Genomic DNA, 18,454 nt, shown 5'->3' on the forward strand with positions numbered 1-18,454 from the left:
GTAGGTGGATCGAACACGCACCACACAGTCACATGTGGTTAGTGCAATGGCTCTCCGTGCACAAGACGCCGTTTAACAGTACCCAATATTCAGCAGTCCTGTGTATTCACTGCACCCTGTATGTAAAATGTGCCTCGTCCACAGAATATTGCGCGGGTCACTTCGATCCGTACCAGACACTGAAGAGCAAATTCAGAACGTTGCCTCGTCCACAGAATACTGTGCGGGCCACTTCGATCCGTACCAGACACTGAAGAGCAAATTCAGGACGTTGCTGCGGATCATGAGGTTTGAGTTGCTGCACCAAGTGAACCTTGTACGGGTACCGTGCTTTTGACCATGGAATGGTCAATTCTCGTGGCACTACACGAGCCCTAACACTAACCGGGACGTGCTGCATGGTCAGCTACAACAGCAATCTCGTCAATAACTTCCAACGAGATATGACGCCTTCCTCTTCCAGGCGCTATCCGTGGCTCACGCGTTATCGAATTTCATTATCAACTTCTTAAAACCGCGTAATGATACCGAGCCGGCCGAAGTGGCCGTGCGGTTAAAGGCGCTGCAGTCTGGAACCGCAAGACCGCTACGGTCGCAGGTTCGAATCCTGCCTCGGGCATGGATGTTTGTGATGTCCTTAGGTTAGTTAGGTTTAAGTAGTTCTAAGTTCTAGGGGACTAATGACCTCAGCAGTTGAGTCCCATAGTGCTCAGAGGCATTTGAACCATTTTGAATGATGCCGAGCCTCTCCTCAGACTTTTCAGTCGGTTATACTTTCCCAATGCAAAACTATAATTGCTGCTGTTCACATAAAACAGTTTGACTAAGAGCACATAGCCCATATTCTCGGTAGCCATACTGTTCACTCACGTTGTGACTTGTCAAATGACAGCGTGGATGTCGTACCGTCATACACACAGCATACAGCGCCAGATTTGCTCCTGGTGGTCATAATTGAAACTAATTTTTTTTTCCAGAGTATATTGGTCCCGCATTATCGTATTAGCTTATTTACCAAGTTTCGTTGCGAAATGATAATTACAGCCTACACTGGAACTCTATGAGAAGTTGCACTAACCACCCGATATTAAGACACTCAGCGAGCATACCCAAACAAACTTTCAGTTGTCAACTATTGTTCACATCTTAAAATTATATTGTAAAGTAATAAAGTCTTCAGTCTGGGTACCAGTGAAATTTACCACAAATATTTTCATTTATTTTATGTCAAAGTAAAAGAGAGGTAAATTGAATGTCGAAGGTAAAAATTACATTACTTGGGCCGATCTCTACATCTACATCTACATACATACTCCGTAATCCACCATACGGTGCGTGGTGGAGGGTACCTCGTGCCACGACTAGCATCTTCTCTCCCTGTTCCACTCCCAAACATAACGAAGGAAAAATGACCGCCTATATGCCTCTGTACGAGCCCTAATCTCTCTTATCTTATCTTGGGGGTCTTTCCGCGAAATGTAAGTTGGCGGCAGTAAAATTGTACTGCAGTCAGTCTCAGATGCTGGTTCTCTAAATTTCCTCAGTAGCGATTCACGAAAAGAACGCCTCTTTTCCTCTAGAGACTCCCACCCGAGTTCCTGAAGCATTTCCGTAACACTCGCGTGATGATCAAACCTACCAGTAACAAATCTAGCAGGCGACTGATGACCTCAGCAGTTGAGTCGCATAGTGCTCAGAACCATTTTTGAACAAATCTAGCAGCCCGCCTCTGAATTGCTTCTATGTCCTCCCTCAATCCGACCTGATAGAGACCCGAAACGCTCGAGCAGTACTCAAGAATAGCTCGTATTAGTGTTTTATAAGCGGTTTCCTTTACAGATGGACCACATCTCCCCAACAATTCTACCAATGAACCGAAGAGGACTATCCGCCTTCCTCACAACTGCCATTACACGCTTGTCCCACTTCATATCGCTCTGCAATGTTACGCCCAAATATTTAATCGACGTGACTGTGTCAAGCGCTACACTACTAATGGAGTATTCAAACATTACAGGATTGTTTTTCCTATTTTATTTGTAGTGTCATAGTCGGCCGGAGTGGCCGAGCGGTTCTAGGCGCTACAGTCTGGAACCGCGTGACCGCTACGGTCGCAGGTTCGAATCCTGCCTCGGGCATGGATGTGTGTGTTGTCCTTAGGTTAGTTAGGTTTAAGTAGTTCTAAGTTCTAGGGGACTGATGACCTCCGAAGTTAAGTCCCATAGTGCTCAGAGCCATTTGAACCATTTTTGTAATGTCATAATTTCAAAACTATGTTTGTGGGAGGAAATGGAGCTCCCCTATTCTGACGTTCACCGACGGAGACATGACGAGAGAGGCGAGGTCTTGACCTGTTGACGACTTGCGCAGCCGCATGCACACATGTGTCCTCGCTTTTAATGTACAGGTGTCGCGGCAGCAGTGGCGACCCGGACTTCCTCTTGGCGCCTGGGCCCGCATGAATGAGGGTGTGTTTCTGTGTGTGTGTTCCATTACTGTCACAGATGTGTGGCCTGCACTGAAATGAGTTTTCCGCTGTCCGCAGGTCCGACCCCATGTGGCCCAACAGCCTGGCGGCCGGGTGAGTAGATTGCCTTCATTAGCCGACACGTGGCGCGCACGCGTCCGCATCGCCTGCCACGCTCTCTTGTTTGGCCAGCCGAGAGCCGCTGCCGCCGCTGCCACTTCGCACACTTCTAACCCCATCGCCTGCTGCGACACCTCGCCCTGCACGGGCAATGAAGCTGGCGCAAAAAATTTGCCAGCGCAGTTTGAGAAGTACAGTGAATTAGCTTGCGTGCTGTTGTAGTCTTCGGACGGAAGACTAGTTTCATGCAGCTCTTCAACACGTGAAAGATGACTATTGTGTCAGAGACGGCAGAGGATTGCGAAGATAACGTAAAGGATGGTGTCTTGAAAACAAGTTGCAAAATCATTTTCTAATAAATAAAAATTACTTTTCCAATTTTCTATTATTTGGTCACGAACTGGCTTTCGTCTTTTCTTAGGCCATTGGTACGTGACAACTGAATCTCACAAACACAGTTAAAATGACCTGAATCCTACTCAGGTATTCCTTATAAGGGGCAATCAAATGAGAACAAAACATCCGCCACAGCGGGACTATGGAGTGGTTCCATTCAAAAGAGTTCACCATACGCGTTAAGACTTTTGTCCATCTGGGAAACGAGACAATCAGTTCCTGTTTCGTAGAATGTGGTCGGCCGCTGACGAATCTACAGCCGTACCCACTCTTGCATTTCCTCGTCCGACTGAAACGGACGTAAACACATGCCTATTTCAGGTCGCCAAAGATGTGAAAATAACTCGGTGATAGATCAGAGCTGTACCGAGGATATTGCAGTATTTCCCAACCAAATCGCTGACGCGTAGCCGTCCTTGTGCAGTTGGCAGTGTGGTGGTGGGCGTTAACGAGCAACGGAATGATTCCATTCAATAGCATTCCTGGGTGTTTTGACTTTATAGCGCGTCGCAATTAGTGCAAAGTGTCTTCATAGCACTGCGCATTGATTGTGGTCCCACGCACGATGATCAGAAAGAGAGAGAGTGGAGGAGATGGTCTAAGAGAGGGGACAGAGGGATGAAGAGACAGAGAGAGTGGAGAGATAGTTAAGAGTGGGAAGATGACATGCACAGACAAAGGGAGGAAGAGGTAAACACAGAGAGTGTGAGGAAGAGTTGTTCAATACATGTGTCAAATCTACAAGTGGGTGGAACTGTGGGGAACACACTAGTATATATATATATATATATATATATACAAAGCAGTTTGGATGTATGTGTGTATGTATGTCTAATATCTTCCAAACATCAGGATCGATTTCAACCCAGTTTGGCAAACAAATAGACTTCATGAGTATCAGTACTGTGTAGTTTACAACTCTCTAGCTTCAGCAAGAGCGGAGATACGAGCATAAATTGGCTTTCTGCCAGTACCATATAGCCTGCTCTGTCCGAAAGATGCGTTCTGTGTCAATAGTATTGATCTGTGTTATCGACCTGCTTTTCAGGGCAGCAAATACCTCAGAGGCAAGAAACTGTTTTCAGGCCCTTGAAATATAGGCTACCCTGCATGACAATATTGTTTTGAGAATAGTATCAGTCTGTTTCATTAACCTGTTGTGCAGAGGCTACACAAGCAGATGGGCATAGCTGGAGTTGGTTTAGATAGAGGAGGGCATGACAGAGAGAGGGGGGGGGGGGGAAGGAGGTGATGGATAGGGAGAGAGTGGGCAGGAGGGGATCGACAGAGAGAAGAGAGAGCAGGGGATGGACAGAGAGTGGGGAAGGAGGACAGAGAAAGGGAGAGATGGTAATGGAAAGTGGGAGAATGAGATTGATAGGGGGAAGAGGAGATGGACAGAGAGAAAAGTAGGAGGAGATGTAGATGGACAGAGAGAGAGGAGGAGAGATGGACAGAAAGACAGTGTAGAAGGAGATGGGCAAAAAGAGGAGCATATGAGCAGAGAGAGGGCAGAAGAGATGGGCAGAGAGGGGGAGAGGGGAGGAGATGGGTAGAGAGAGTTGGGAGGAGGAAGGCAAGGAAAAAATGGACAGAGGATGGAGAAGGATAAGGACAGAGATGAGAGAAGAACGAGACTGAGAGATGGGGGAAGGAGATGGGCAGGCAGTCCAGGTGGAGTCTGACCAAGAGTGGGGGGGCGGGGAGCGGGGGGGGGGGGGAGAGAGGTGGAGATGTGCACGACATTTGCGCAAATGAACGCACAAGCGAGTGAAGCTGTCGCTAGTAAATGTATATCACTGTACATAAATGATAAACTCATTACTCCTCCAGTACTCTATTGGCGATAAGTCACCGAAAACAATACCAACCGGAAGTTACCTAGAGGTAACATTCTGGAGTGACCTAAAGTGGAATTATCGTCTATAACTAAATGTAGAAATACCAGATGTCAGACTGAGATTCATTGAAATAATCCTAAGACAACGTAATTCATCGGCAAAACAGTAACTTTCAAAACTCAAGTACTACTAATTGTTGAGTATTAACATTAATACAATAATTCGTGAAGATACAGAGAAGAGTAGTGCGTTTCTCAGAGGCTTATCTAGTAAGCGCAATACAGACATGCTCATCACACTGCAGTGGGAGACGTTACAAGAGAGGGTCCGTGATCACAGAGAAGGTTACTGTTAAAATTCTGAAAGCGTACGTTGAAAGAAAAATCAGTCAACATGTTGCTTCCTGCCACAAATGTCTTGCTAAATGACTGACGAGACTGCCAGAAAAATTAGACCTCATACAGGGTTTTTTGACAACCTTTCTTCCCATGCAGCATCAGCAAACGCAACAAGGAAGCGGAAAAGTGATGATGCTACTAGAAACACCCTCCGCCACTTATCTTGGAGTATCTTGTAGATACGCACGTAAATGTAGACTATGTCATGGCACATTATGAACTTCAGAAAAAAGATACGTCCATTTTACCGTCCAACTATAGTAAGGCTGGTCCTCACAACGTCTTCTGCCAATTTCTGGAATGATCCTAGGCCTCGGTTGTCCGTAATACAGGTCGATCGAAAGGCGAGCACATAAAAATGAGAATTTCTGTAAAGAGGATTTGCATTGGATTCGTACATTCAGCCACCGCAAGATAGCTCCACAATTATTAACAATAAACGAAGATTCCAGCGTATTTCGCATGGTGCCTGTAGCATTGCCCAGCTCATTGCTTGGTATACACGTCGTTTTCCCAAGAGCAACGAGTTTTTATTGTTGAGCAGTATTTCGCCACTCATTCGTATATACGTACTGTAGACACATATCGTGGGAAATGTCCAGATGGCACAGTGCTAAACAGTTCAACAATAACAGGATTAATCGTCCGTTTCCAGGAATGCGTATCAGTTGCAGACAAGTACAGAACCGCGAGACCGGTCAATTTTGCAGACGCTAAACTGGCTCGTGAGGTGCTTGTGATGCTGCTTTCGTCTTCAACAGGTTTAAGATGATCATGTGTTCATTCTCAGATTTCGTATGGTAGTGCCCAAAAAGAGATGCGTAGGTTTAAATTTCGTGCACGTCATGTTCGTAGTTTACAAAAATTGTAGGCGCTGGATAAACAAATGTGCCTACTTGTACTGTACATGGTTTCAGTCATTTTTTTACGTCCATGATATCGCAGAAATGGGCAATATTCCTTTTACGTGGCCGTTATTTCATCTCAATCGACACGTGAATAATCAAAACACCAGAATTATGTCAAGTGAAAATCTACATGTCTTTCATGAAAACACTTTGCACTGTCAGAAAACTGGTGTGTTGTATGTGGTATCGCGTCGTCGAATAGTGGGCTTTATTTTTTTTTAACCTACAGTGAACAGTATTTCATATCAATAAAAAAAACTGCACAGTTACTTAGTTTGATGAGGCATTCAAACGTTATCGCTTGTTGCAGCAGGACTGCGCCACTTGCTCCACATCTACTGACAAGGGACCGCGCCTACTATTCTTCACCGATTTCATCCCAATTAATGGTAATTCCGGGCTTGGCCACAAATGAAAGTGGCGGAACTGGGAATTCCAGAGGGCCAAGCGTTTAGAAAAAGTAGCAGTTCCTGGTGCGAGTCAGGCGAAGCAGGAGCCACTTACGCTGGCGTAGTTTTCTGATGGCAGTCGGCGTAGGGGAGAGAGTACAGAATGGTGAACCGCATGTCTTGGATTTCAATATCTATGTGGAGACTTTTTTTGTTTTCAATATGTACGTTACTTACACTGCAAATAAACTAAAATTAATATTTTTTTCAAAAAGCATGAAAAGGAAAGGGAAAAGAAAATTTGTTATTCCAAATACATTCCCAGAAAGGGATTTTAAGCTGTACACGAGAACCTCATACATAAAATTAGATACTTCTGTTATTTTACAGTGATGATTTACAGGTGCTGGAGTGATATTTATGATAAAAAAAAAAACAGGGGAAGCAGTAATTTTCTTGACATCTTTGAAATGTTATATAGGCCACATTTTTAAAATTACGTGGTTGTTTTACAGTTTCTATACAAAAACAAGTTTGGTTTACATCCATAAAAGGCTCTCTGTCATAGGACAGTTTGGCATCAAACCACATGTAACACATAACTTCGCCGAATTTTGCCGAACGTGGCTGGTGATGAACAACGGAATGTATTTTGATGCAGTTTTTCGGGATGCGATTTCTTTTTTATCCCGACGACATAAGAGCAATTTTGAAGATTTTCGAGCAAATTCTTTAGCTGATGATAGGAACACTATTATTAGCGGGGTCAATCTGGGGGAGGGGGAGGAGTACTCACATTAATACTGCCTAATGGCAATAATTCTTCATCTTTAAAAATCTCGTAGCGTAATTGTGGATTTGTTTGTCCTCCTCACGAGTCAGTTAACAGAAGAAATTTCTCCTGCTGCACACAAGGTTTCATCACATCAGATAAAATACAGTGGACGTTATCTCTGTTTATTTGCAGTGTCAGTAACGTAAAAGTTAAAAAGAAAGTTTCCGTGTAGGGACTCGATCTCAAGACCCTCGGATTACTGGCCTACGCTGTTTCTGCTGCGCCAACCGGTGCCTGGAAACTACGCCAGCGTAGATGGATCATGCATCGTCAGACCCGTGCCAAAAATGCTACTTTTCTGAACTCCTGACCATCTGGAGCTTCCATTTGTGTCACTTTCATTTCTGACCAAACCGCAAATTTGAACGAAATTTTTGATAACGAGTAGGCGCGGTCCCTTGGCAATTTCCTAAGCGAATTTCTGGGTGGTCCAAGCATCTCGAAAGACTTTTTATTTAGATATGTTTTCCTACATAAATGATACGTCACTTTCCTGAGTGGAGTAACCGTACACGTCTCCACTGTCGAGGTTGCTTTCGCTGAGCAGTGATGTCGCGCTGCAGTTCCCGCCTCTACCTGCAGGCGATAGTCTACCGTGCGGCGACCGCGCCGTCGGTCGGTAATTCCCTTTGTTCCCGACACAATGAACAGGCCTCGTTGCCTGCCGGGAAGCGAGCAATGGCCGCGGGCCGGGAAACGCGATGAGAGTGGCGTACCCATTTACTGATTGCACGTATCGCCTCCCATCGGCCGACCGAGGTAAATCGCGAACCCCGTTACCAGTGTTCGACACAGCTTGCGTGTGGCTCCTATGGCGGTGAGCACGTTCTCTGACCATTGCCCGATACTTGGCTGTCTGTAAAGCCGTCATCACGCGGGAAGTGATTGTCATCGTGCAGCACGCTTCACAAGGATTCCATCATAGTTGGTGTACGTTTAGCAGTGAGCTGGTACATCACACGGAACGCGCTCCTTGTAATGATTTGCGACTGTAGCGCTCTCCAGCACTGTATGAGACTCGCAGATCACACACTTTATTTGCGAAAATGGACACGCGTAAAATTCCTTCATTAACTCTAAAAAATGGCATAGTTCCTCCGTTCTCCCCTCTCCATATGCTAGCCATAAAGCCGGCCGCTGTGACCGAGCGGTTCTAGGCACTTCAGTCCGGGACCACGCTGCTGTTACGTTCGCAGGTTCGAATCCTGCCTCGGGCTTGGAAGTGTGTGCTGTTTTTAGGTTAGTTAGGTTTATGTAGTTCTAAGTCTAGGGACAGATGTTAAGTACCATAGTGCTCAGAGCCATTTGAACCATTTTTCTAGCCATGAAATTCTATATCCACGAACACGGTACAAGGCAAAAAGGTAATTTCCATGACCAATCAGTAAGGACGCCAGCTGTTATGACTTCACTACAAATAATTCGGTAAACCATTTAACATATTTAGCCTGTAAGATAAAATTATTTCATCATACTCACAGATAAATCCAAAGAAATCATTTATTAATTGCAGTATTAGTGCTGCATTTCCTATGCATCGCGAGCGCATGTGCGTGTGCGTGTGTGTTTATACACACGATGTATATAAAAGACAGTGACCTGACTCACTAATGATCACTCAGAGCATAGTGCTAAGTGTAGAAACTTGAAATTTCGAGAGGATGTTGATCTTATACTGTAGGCGTCGTTTAAGAAGGGGTTTACCGAAATTCCACCCCTAAGAGGATAAAATAGGGGATGAAAGGTTTTTGGTTCAAATGGCTCTGAGCACTATGCGACTTAACTTCTGAGGTCATCAGTCGCCTAGAACTTAGAACTAATTAAACCTAACTAACCTAAGGACATCACACACATCCATGCCCGAGGCAGGATTCGAACCTGCGACCGTAGCGGCCCCTCGGTTCGACTGCAGCGCCTAGAACCGCACGGCCACTCCGGCCGGCAAAGGTTTTTGGAAATATTTCGCTTTTTAAGGCAATTTTGAAGGTAGACCTGTGAAAATTGGCACTTGGTTTACTCAGTCAGAAATAAAGAAATAGGTCTACGTGTTTCAGCGATTTTGGAAATTTAACCTCTATGGGGGTGAAATAGTGTGTGTAATTTTTTTCAAAATATATCGCTGTTAAAGAACTACTAAAGTATTTTACAACTACATCTATGAAAATTGGTATCTGACTTCTTAGTTAGATTTAAAAAATACGTATTTCAGTGTTTTTGGTAATTCAACCACCTAAGCGAGTGAAAGAGGGGATGAAAAGTTTTAAGGAAATATTCCGTCATATTAAAAATTTTTAACGCTAAATCTATGAAAATTTTTATTTCACTTCTCTGTTAGATATAAATACATATGCGTTAAGGGATGAAAGTTTCTATGGAAATACCACAAGAATATAGCAAAAGGCATGTTTAACAAACACCTTGGATCCCAGTTACTAGAATCGCTCTTTGGTCACAAGTACATTCGGAAAGCACCATGCTTATATTGTCTTAATTAGCGTGGTGTTACAATTGCTAAGCAACATAAAAATTTGATTAAAGAAAATCAAAACAAATATGTGCAGACCATACAGTCTAAGCGACTAAAGCAGCGGGTGCTAAGCCAGTCATACACAATTTGTGGAGGAATTATGCATCATACAATCTGGCATGTTTTTTGAATGAATAAAATATATAAACACTTAACTGCAATCGAGTCAGGAAGTGATGCAGAAAGCAATCTTGCAGTTCATTGCCACATGTTCCTCGGCATGCTCACAAACTCACTCCTGAGAGAGAGTGCTGTTTTGTATATATAATACGAATGTTACTGAACATACTTCTATTAAATTAATTAAATTAATAAATTAAATAAATAAAGGCGTTGAACGCGATCTTGTATCTGATGTCCTGATTTGTCTTCATCCGGGTTGTTGTGGAATGTGAAGTACCGTGTTGCATTATCAGGAAAATAAACCAGCACCTCTTCCACGAACGGTTTCACGACCCGTCTGAGGATGGCTTAAGGCGGTAGGACAGGAAATCCGTATTTTTCTGCATGCAGATCGGGGCAGTGGGGCTGTGTTCCGTTAGACTGTTGTTCCCTACGCAAACGTGATTTGACACTAGTGTCACCTGACCTCACTCAGGCGCGTGCACTCGTGTTATAGCAGTGAGTTTCAACTTTATTTTATTCTTAGTCTTTACTTTATTGCTTCATTTATTTTAAGACAATGCAAAAGTTGCACGAGGCTTTGCTGTTCTTTCTTCGAGTGTTCTTCACAAAAAGGGACCCGATATCCGAAAGCAAAAAGTTACTTAATTTATACAGCAATGTGAGAATTAAAATAAATTAATAAAAATAAAATTAAGAACGTAAATAGCTAAAGATTTTTTACGTTAAAAATTACAGTGAAACAGTCAGCTCCACTGAGGGTGAAATATACATCTTTTGTAGAGAGCCCGCATCTCGTGGTCGTGCGGTAGCGTTCTCGCTTCCCACGCCCGGGTTCCCGGGTTCGATTCCCGGCGGGGTCAGGGATTTTCTCTGCCTCGTGATGGCTGGGTGTTGTGTGCTGTCCTTAGGTTAGTTAGGTTTAAGTAGTTCTAAGTTCTAGGGGACTTATGACCACAGCAGTTGAGTCCCATAGTGCTCAGAGCCATTTGAACCTTTTGTAGAGAAAAAACAAGCTGCAGAGAGTAGATAGAAATACGATACATGCTGTTTTAGAGAAAGCTTTTTATAGTGTTGACTGGAATACACTCATCGAAATTCTGAAGACACCATAGATAAAATAATGGGGTTGAAAGGCTGTTTACAGCTTGTACAAAAACTATACTGCAGTTATAAGAGACGAAGAACGTAATATGTTATTCAATCTGCACAGTGAACCACCGATAAAGGTAATAAAGAAGAAATTTGGACAGGGAATATAAATTCACGGAGAAGAAATTGCAACTATTACATTTTCGATCTCAGAGACAGCCAAGGACTTGAAAGCTCAACTGAATGAAATGGAGAGTGTCTTCAAAATAGGTTATAGGTGAACGTAAACAAAAATGAAACAAGAGTAATGGAGTGTAGTCGACTTAAATCGGGAAATGTTGGGAGAATTAGACTAGGAAATGAGAAGTTAAAAGTGGAAGATGACTTTTCCTATTTCGGTAACATAATAATTGATGGCGGTTGAACTAGGAGGATATGAAACGACGCCGACTGGCTGCAGCACGAAAAGCCTTTCTGAAAAAGAATAATTTGTAATATTGTTGGAAAGTCTTTTCTGATGGTACACTGAAGCGCCAAAGAAACTGATATAGGCTTGTGTATTCAAATACAGAGATTTGCAAGCAGGCAAAATACGGCGCTGCGGCCGGAGTGGCCGCGCGGTTCTAGGCGCTACAGTCTGGAACCGCGCGACCGCTACGGTCGCAGGTTCGAATCCTGTCTCGGGCATGGATGTGTGTGATGTCCTTAGGTTAATTAGGTTTAAGTAGTTCTAAGTTCTAGGGGACTGATTACCTTAGAAGTTAAGTCCCATTGTGCTCAGAGCCAATACGTCGCTGTGGTCGCAACGCCTATATAAGACAACAAGTATCTGGCGCAGTTGTTAGTCCGGTTACTGCTGCTACAATCGCAGGTTATCAAGATTTAAATGAGTTTGAACGTGGTGTTATAGTCGGCGCACGAGCAATGGGACATAGCATCTCCGAGGTAGCTATGAAAAAAAAAAGTTCAAATGGCTCTGAGCAGTAAGGGACTGAACATCTGAGGTCATCAGTCCCCTAGAACTTAGAACCACTTAAACCTAACTAACCTAAGGACATCACAGACATCCATGCCCGAGGCAGGATTCGAACCTGCGACCGTAGCGGTCGCGCGGTTCCAGACTGAAGCGCCTAGAACCGCTCGGCCACATCGGCCGGCAAGGTAGCGATGAAGAGGGGATTTTTCCCGTACGATCATTTCACGAGTGTATTTTGAATATCAGGAATCTTGTAAAATAAATCTCCGACATCGCTGTAACACGAATCGACATCGCTGCGGCCAGGCCGAAAAAGATCCTACAAGGACGGGACCAACGACGACTGTAGAGAACCGTTGAACGTGACAGAAGTGCAAATTGCTGCAGATTTCAATGCTGGGCCACCAGCCTGCGAACCATTAAACGAAACACAATCGATATGGGATATCGGTGTCGAAGGCCCACTCGCGTAGACTCGAAGACTGAACGACACATAACTTTACCCATCGCCTGGGCCCGTCAACACCGACATTGGGCTATTGGCTGGAAACACGATGCCTGATCGGACGAGTCTCGTTTCAAAATGTATCGAGTGGATGGACGTGTAAGGGTATGGAGACAACCTCATGAATCCATACCCTGCGTGTCAGCAGGGGACTGTTCAAACTGGTGGAGGCTCTGTAATGGTGTGGGGCGTGAGCAGTTGGAGTGATACGAGTCTAGATATGACTCTGACAGGTGACACGTACGTAAGCATCCTGTCTGATCACCCGCATCCATTCATGTCCATTGTGCATTGTGAGGGACTTGGGGAATTCCAGCAGGACAATGCGACACCCCATAAGTCCTACAGAGTGGCTCCAGGAACTCTCTTCTGAGTTGAAACACTTCTGCTGGTCACTGAACTCCCCAGATACGAATATTATTCAAAAATGTTTCAAATGGCTCTGAGCACTATGGGACTTAACATCTGTGGTCATCAGTTCCCTAGAACTTAGAACTACTTAAACCTAACTAACCTAAGGACATCACACACATCCATGCCCGAGGCAGGATTCGAACCTGCAACCGGAGCGGTCACGCGGTTCCAGACTGAAGCGCCTTTAACCGCACGGCCACACCGCCCGGCGAATATTATTGAGCATAGTTGTAAGTACTTCGCAAGATGCAGAAGTAGAAGAAAACTTTATTTTTAGATAATAGTCCTGAACGGGTTATCAGGAGAGTGACACAAAATTTCCACGTGAAATATATTCCTTATTTTAGATTGTCAACATTGTAGTGACATTATCCACTATGTTACACTTTTATCCCTTTTTCTGTATGAGGTTTCCTACTGACAGTGTATGGTCATATATGTGTGGACTTCGTGTTTTTTTATGCAATTACTTCCGTTTCAGTACTCTATTGAGAAGAACTGGCTTTCGAATTATTGGTTACACTGACATAACTTGGTAACATGATCACATACATATTTGCTACCTGTATCTCCCAAGTTGTTTAAGATTTACTTCCGTTCATAGGCTCCAATGCTGAACTGCAGTCCCTTACCCCGTGGTGGTCGTTGAGAGCGGAACCCGTATCACTGACACAGTCCCTTTCCCTAAAGCGCCGCCTGCTCAGATGCAGGCCAAGTTATTTTTTGCTCTAATTATATAACGTGTTTGTGGCTGTATGATTGTCAAATCCCTACTCCCTCTCGTTACTTTCATTTATTCTCCTCGTTAGCTTTCAGGCAGTAGACGAGACTGATGGTTTTCCTGACTTAACGTGCAAAAAAGAAGTAACATACTAGATGTTGTAGCTTGTCATTATCACAGGACGAAGTTGTAGCTGCCGGAAAAGTGCAGAAAATAGGAATACGAGAGGTACGAAAAAGCGATCTGGCAACCCTGTGTTATTCTATTTGTGTAGACCTGTGTTTCATCCCTTCCAGATACTCCCTCCGAGTTTCAGCTCCGTACAACCACCAGTGAAACTGGTTGTGTGTGTGTGTGTGTGTGTTTGTTACAAAATAGAATAGCGGAATTTAGAGCAACGATATGTCAAGTTTTGTATTAGACTTCAGGAATATGCGAACGTGACCTTTGAAAAGTTAGAATAAGCTTATGGGAAACATTCCTTATCAAGAGCACAAGATTTCACTGCCACAAATTATTTTTGGAAAGCCGAGAACACGCTGAAGATGAACCTCGCTCAGGGAGACCTTCAATAATCAACGAAAACGTCAAACACGTGTGTGATCCTATAACATCAGAAAGAATTTGTTCCACCAGGTCGAACTGTCAACTAATTGTTATTAAAAAGCCCTTCAAGGCTCATGAAAAGGGTGACATGAGTGAGATTGGACGTGGCAGACAAGAGAACGCTGCATCATGACAAGGCCACGTGTCACACAGCCACTTCCATCACGAAATTTTTGACCTCAAAAGGCATTCCTGTTGTTCCGTAGCCGCCCTACTCACCTGAGCTGAATCCTTGCAACTGTTTTCTTTTACCAAAATTGAAAAATGGCTTAAAAGGACTCTGAAGACCATTCAAAAAATTGTGACCGATATGTTAACGGCCCTACCTTTTCAGCACTGCTGCCACGATTGTGAAGAACGACTCCGCCGTTGTATAACTGCCGAAGGGAACTACTTTGAAGGAATCAATATTGTTGAAGGCAACAATATTGTTGTTTGAAAAAGTTAAAGATTGATTGTTAAAAAGACAGTCTCATTACTTTTCTCACACACCTCGTATCTCTCCTGCTTAATTTGTAAACTTTCGTTCCTGTTTTTTTTTCGGCAAGTTATTGAGCCTCCTCTGTGCTTATGCTATTGGCGGAGGCCTATCTCACCACCCCTTCGGTACGGCCTTGGTCTTGACTTCTTTCAACGAGGAGTACGTGTGTAAAAAAAGGGGCTGTTTACATCGCGTGACGGCGCCGAGTTTCCGACGCTCATTGTTGGTAGTGTGGCGACTGCTATTCAGTGGCCCCTGCCCGCAGTTGATTGCGAGGCCTTCCACAAGAGCGAGCGCAGAACAAGGAAGGAGCGTGCGTAATAGTCGACCGCAGAGAGGGTGCGGGACTTCCCCGGCGCGGCGCTGCGCGGCGCAGTAGTCATTTATTCGCGTTTTGCGGGCGGCGAACGCCGAGCGGCGGGGACAAGCGCAGCGCGGGGCGCTCCGGACTGCCCGCCGATCGAGAGGAGAGGTTATTACACACCCCGAATATTGGATGGCTGCGGCCGCGCCGGGAACTCGCCAGTAGAAAGGCGGGCCGCGCCGCCATTGACTCGCAGTCAATCGGCCGTGCTATGCAAATATTTGAGCGGGTCTCCGGCGCAATAATCGTCTCCCACGAGATATTACGAGAGCGGGTCTCCGTCTCTCTCTGCCGGCCGTAGCGACGGAAGGGGACTCCTCGCCTCTAGAGTCTAGACGCGCCCCGACCACAAAGGATGCACGCGCCCTCGCCTCTCGTCCTCTCAGAAGGACGGCTGTGCGATTGGCGACGGCTTTCATGCTGGATCCACATTGAGGTCGTTACTGGGGGAGTGCTGGAGCCGTGATTAGCCCAGACGTGAACTGCGGGAAAAAGTGTAATTTACGAAAATCTTCGGTACGTCGACAGTATTAAAACTCTTGAGCTCTTATACCAGTTTAGCCACGGCTTTCCGATTCTGTTACTAAGGTCTCCTTCAGGATGACTGACGAGTTGTGAGCGCAGTGATCTCTATATCTAAAGAGAATACTTTCCCACTCTTTCAGCCGCCAGTCAGCATCATTAATCTCTACTGACTAAATCGGGTCAAATAAGTTAGACATTCGAGAAGGTCACTTAGTGTCGGATACGTAGGCTTTATAAGGTTGAACTGGAACAGTTTTCACACTAAACAATACTAAAATTTGTTACTTGATAGAATTAAATCAATTTTATAAGAATACAAGTTCTTTGATTTTTAATAATTTTTTCCATCCCCTACATTTTGATCGTTCAAATTTTTGGAAGGTTGTATCGGAAATGGAAATTTAATGTGTAAAAAAGTGGTTTTTGTTGCAAAAAAGTTTTAAATGGATCGTAAATGGTCATAAACTTAAGCTTGTCCATCAGCTCACCTAGTTTGTTAAATAAAATATTAACTTGCCCCTTGCTGAAAGCTGCTGCTCGTTGCGAGCTCATGGATTGAGATGTCCTCGGCGTTAAGTATTCGCGTCTGTTCATAAAATCACATTAAAAATCTTTATCCGCTTTCATTTTCATTTTATTGAGACGATGTTTTATTTTAAGTTGCTCTGCGTCCCTGTACGCTACAGTTACGAACCCATCATTATTGAAAAGTGTAAGTTGGTTATCTAAATTTTTAATATGATCATGCAATAGTGTTTCCCATTCGCCTCTGAATGTTCTCGCAAAAAAATTATTACTTCCCAACAAAATTTTGCTGGTCACCTCTTTGTTTTCCCATAAAGCTTTGACTCTTATCAACCAACATACTTCTTGGAGCTGTATATTTACCACTCGCTTCCCTGATTGCCATTTCAACAAAGCTAACTTACTCCACGGCGCTTTCATGCTATTTTTCATCCCACTTATATCCTGACTTCTCCATATTCACATGTTACGAAAAAAGACCATAAAATTTCGAGTTTTTATGGTACCAGTTTCGTACAATTCAAAATTGCTTTGTCCAATATAACCGGTATGTATCGCTGTGGTAGTTTAACATTCCCATTGTCATTTCTTTGGCTAGACATTTTCTCAATCAACAATATAAGGAATTATATCAAATGGTTCAAATGGCTCTGAGCACTATGGGACTCAACTGCCGAGGTCATTGGTCCCCTAGAACTTAGAACTAGTTAAACCTAACTAACCTAAGGACATCACAAACATTCATGCCCGAGGCAGGATTCGAACCTGCGACCGTAGCGGTCTTGCGGTTCCAGACTGCAGCGCCTTTAACCGCACGGCCACTTCGGCCGGCAAGGAATTATATCAACTGTATTAAATTATATTATAAAAATGTGCCGGCCATTGTGGCCGAGCAGTTCTAGGTGCTTCAGTCTGAAACCGCGCGACCGCTACGGTCGCAGGTTCGAACCCTGCCGCGGGCATGGATGTGTGTGATGTCCTTAGGTTAGTTAGGTTTAAGTATTTCTAAGTTCTAGGGGACTGGGCCTCAGGTGTTAAGTCCCATAGCGCTCAGAGTCATTTGAACCAATAAAAATGTAATATTAGTTACATGCAAACAAAACACAAGACTCAGCAGTTAAGTTCGTGCACGCAAAACCCACTAGGAACGAATAACTCATAAATTTCACATCACGTAAAAAACGCACTATTGTTTTGATTCAAAATCCCGGGAGCGGTCTTGTAGCTGTAGCTGCAGAGCTGTCACTAGCGGTGGAGTTAGAAACAGCTCTTGTCAAATAGAATCTGTTATCTGATACCACCCGATCTTATTGCATCTAACCGTGACAAATATAATTTCAATAATAATAATAATAATAATTCGTTTGTATTACAACCATCATTACGTCTTCCAATCCACTCTGCTCTCAGATCCATTCGTTTGTTAGACAATGTCTCCTGGTCGCCCGCCCCTAACTGATCACTGAGCAATCCCCGGTTCTGAGTATTTTTAACATTAAAAGGTCAAGAATTGCTAATGCACGCTGATAGCAAACTTTCAGCTTCAGGCACATCGAAAATTTAGTTTTGAAAACCCTCTTTCGTTTACCAATGGAACTACACGCCATTTTGACGCTTATTTCCATTTATTCTGCTGTCCATGCAGTCGTTGTCCTTCTGCTCCGAACACAAAACCTCTTGAATGGTTTCTATAAATTCATTATTCAGTTTTCTACTTCATTTTCAGTGTTTACAGAACATTATTTTCGTCTTACTGTAATTGATTTTCAGGCACACTGCTGTATTAAGTTTTATAAATTGTCGTTTAAGTTGGTGTAGTCCAGAGGCAAACATTTCAATGTTACCACCAAAACAAAGTAGGTTCGGTAAATTTTATTAGTACGTAATGTTTCTTTGTTTTTACACTTAGTATATGAAGACTTCCTCTAGGACTGATGAGAATAGTTTAAAAGTTGATTTTTGCAAAGAAAAAGATGGCAACCAGCCATGCTAAATAACGCTATCTATTTACACAACTAGCGCCGTTGCAGGGTTCGAGCCGACAGTTTCATCTTCAGATGGATGTTCACGTTTAAGTCATATTTGTTGTTTATATTAGCTGCTCGCCCTTGCGCTGAACTTTTCTTGGAGTGGTGGTGCCTTCGGAACCCCAGTTTCGACAAAATAGTTACGATACTGTTTCATGTCACAGAACATTCCAGCCTCGCACCTCTTTAACTTCCGAATTTTTCTCCATCATAA

General features: G+C 43.9%; 1 protein-coding gene across 5 annotated transcripts in view; it reads left to right on the forward strand.

The window, feature by feature from the left end:
• Positions 1–18,454, forward strand: part of LOC126259555 (homeobox protein OTX2-B-like) — a 352,489-nt gene that overhangs the window by 145,472 nt on the left and 188,563 nt on the right. For all 5 annotated transcript variants that reach the window (XM_049956444.1, XM_049956443.1, XM_049956440.1 and 2 more), the window contains exon 2: positions 2,546–2,581. In XM_049956444.1, coding sequence (XP_049812401.1) covers positions 2,556–2,581 — 26 coding nt within the window. In that variant the 5' untranslated portion in view covers positions 2,546–2,555. The remainder of the gene's footprint in view (positions 1–2,545; positions 2,582–18,454) is intronic.

The sequence above is a fragment of the Schistocerca nitens genome, chromosome 5 (genome assembly GCF_023898315.1).
Source record: "Schistocerca nitens isolate TAMUIC-IGC-003100 chromosome 5, iqSchNite1.1, whole genome shotgun sequence".
NCBI classification, from domain to species: domain Eukaryota; kingdom Metazoa; phylum Arthropoda; class Insecta; order Orthoptera; family Acrididae; genus Schistocerca; species Schistocerca nitens.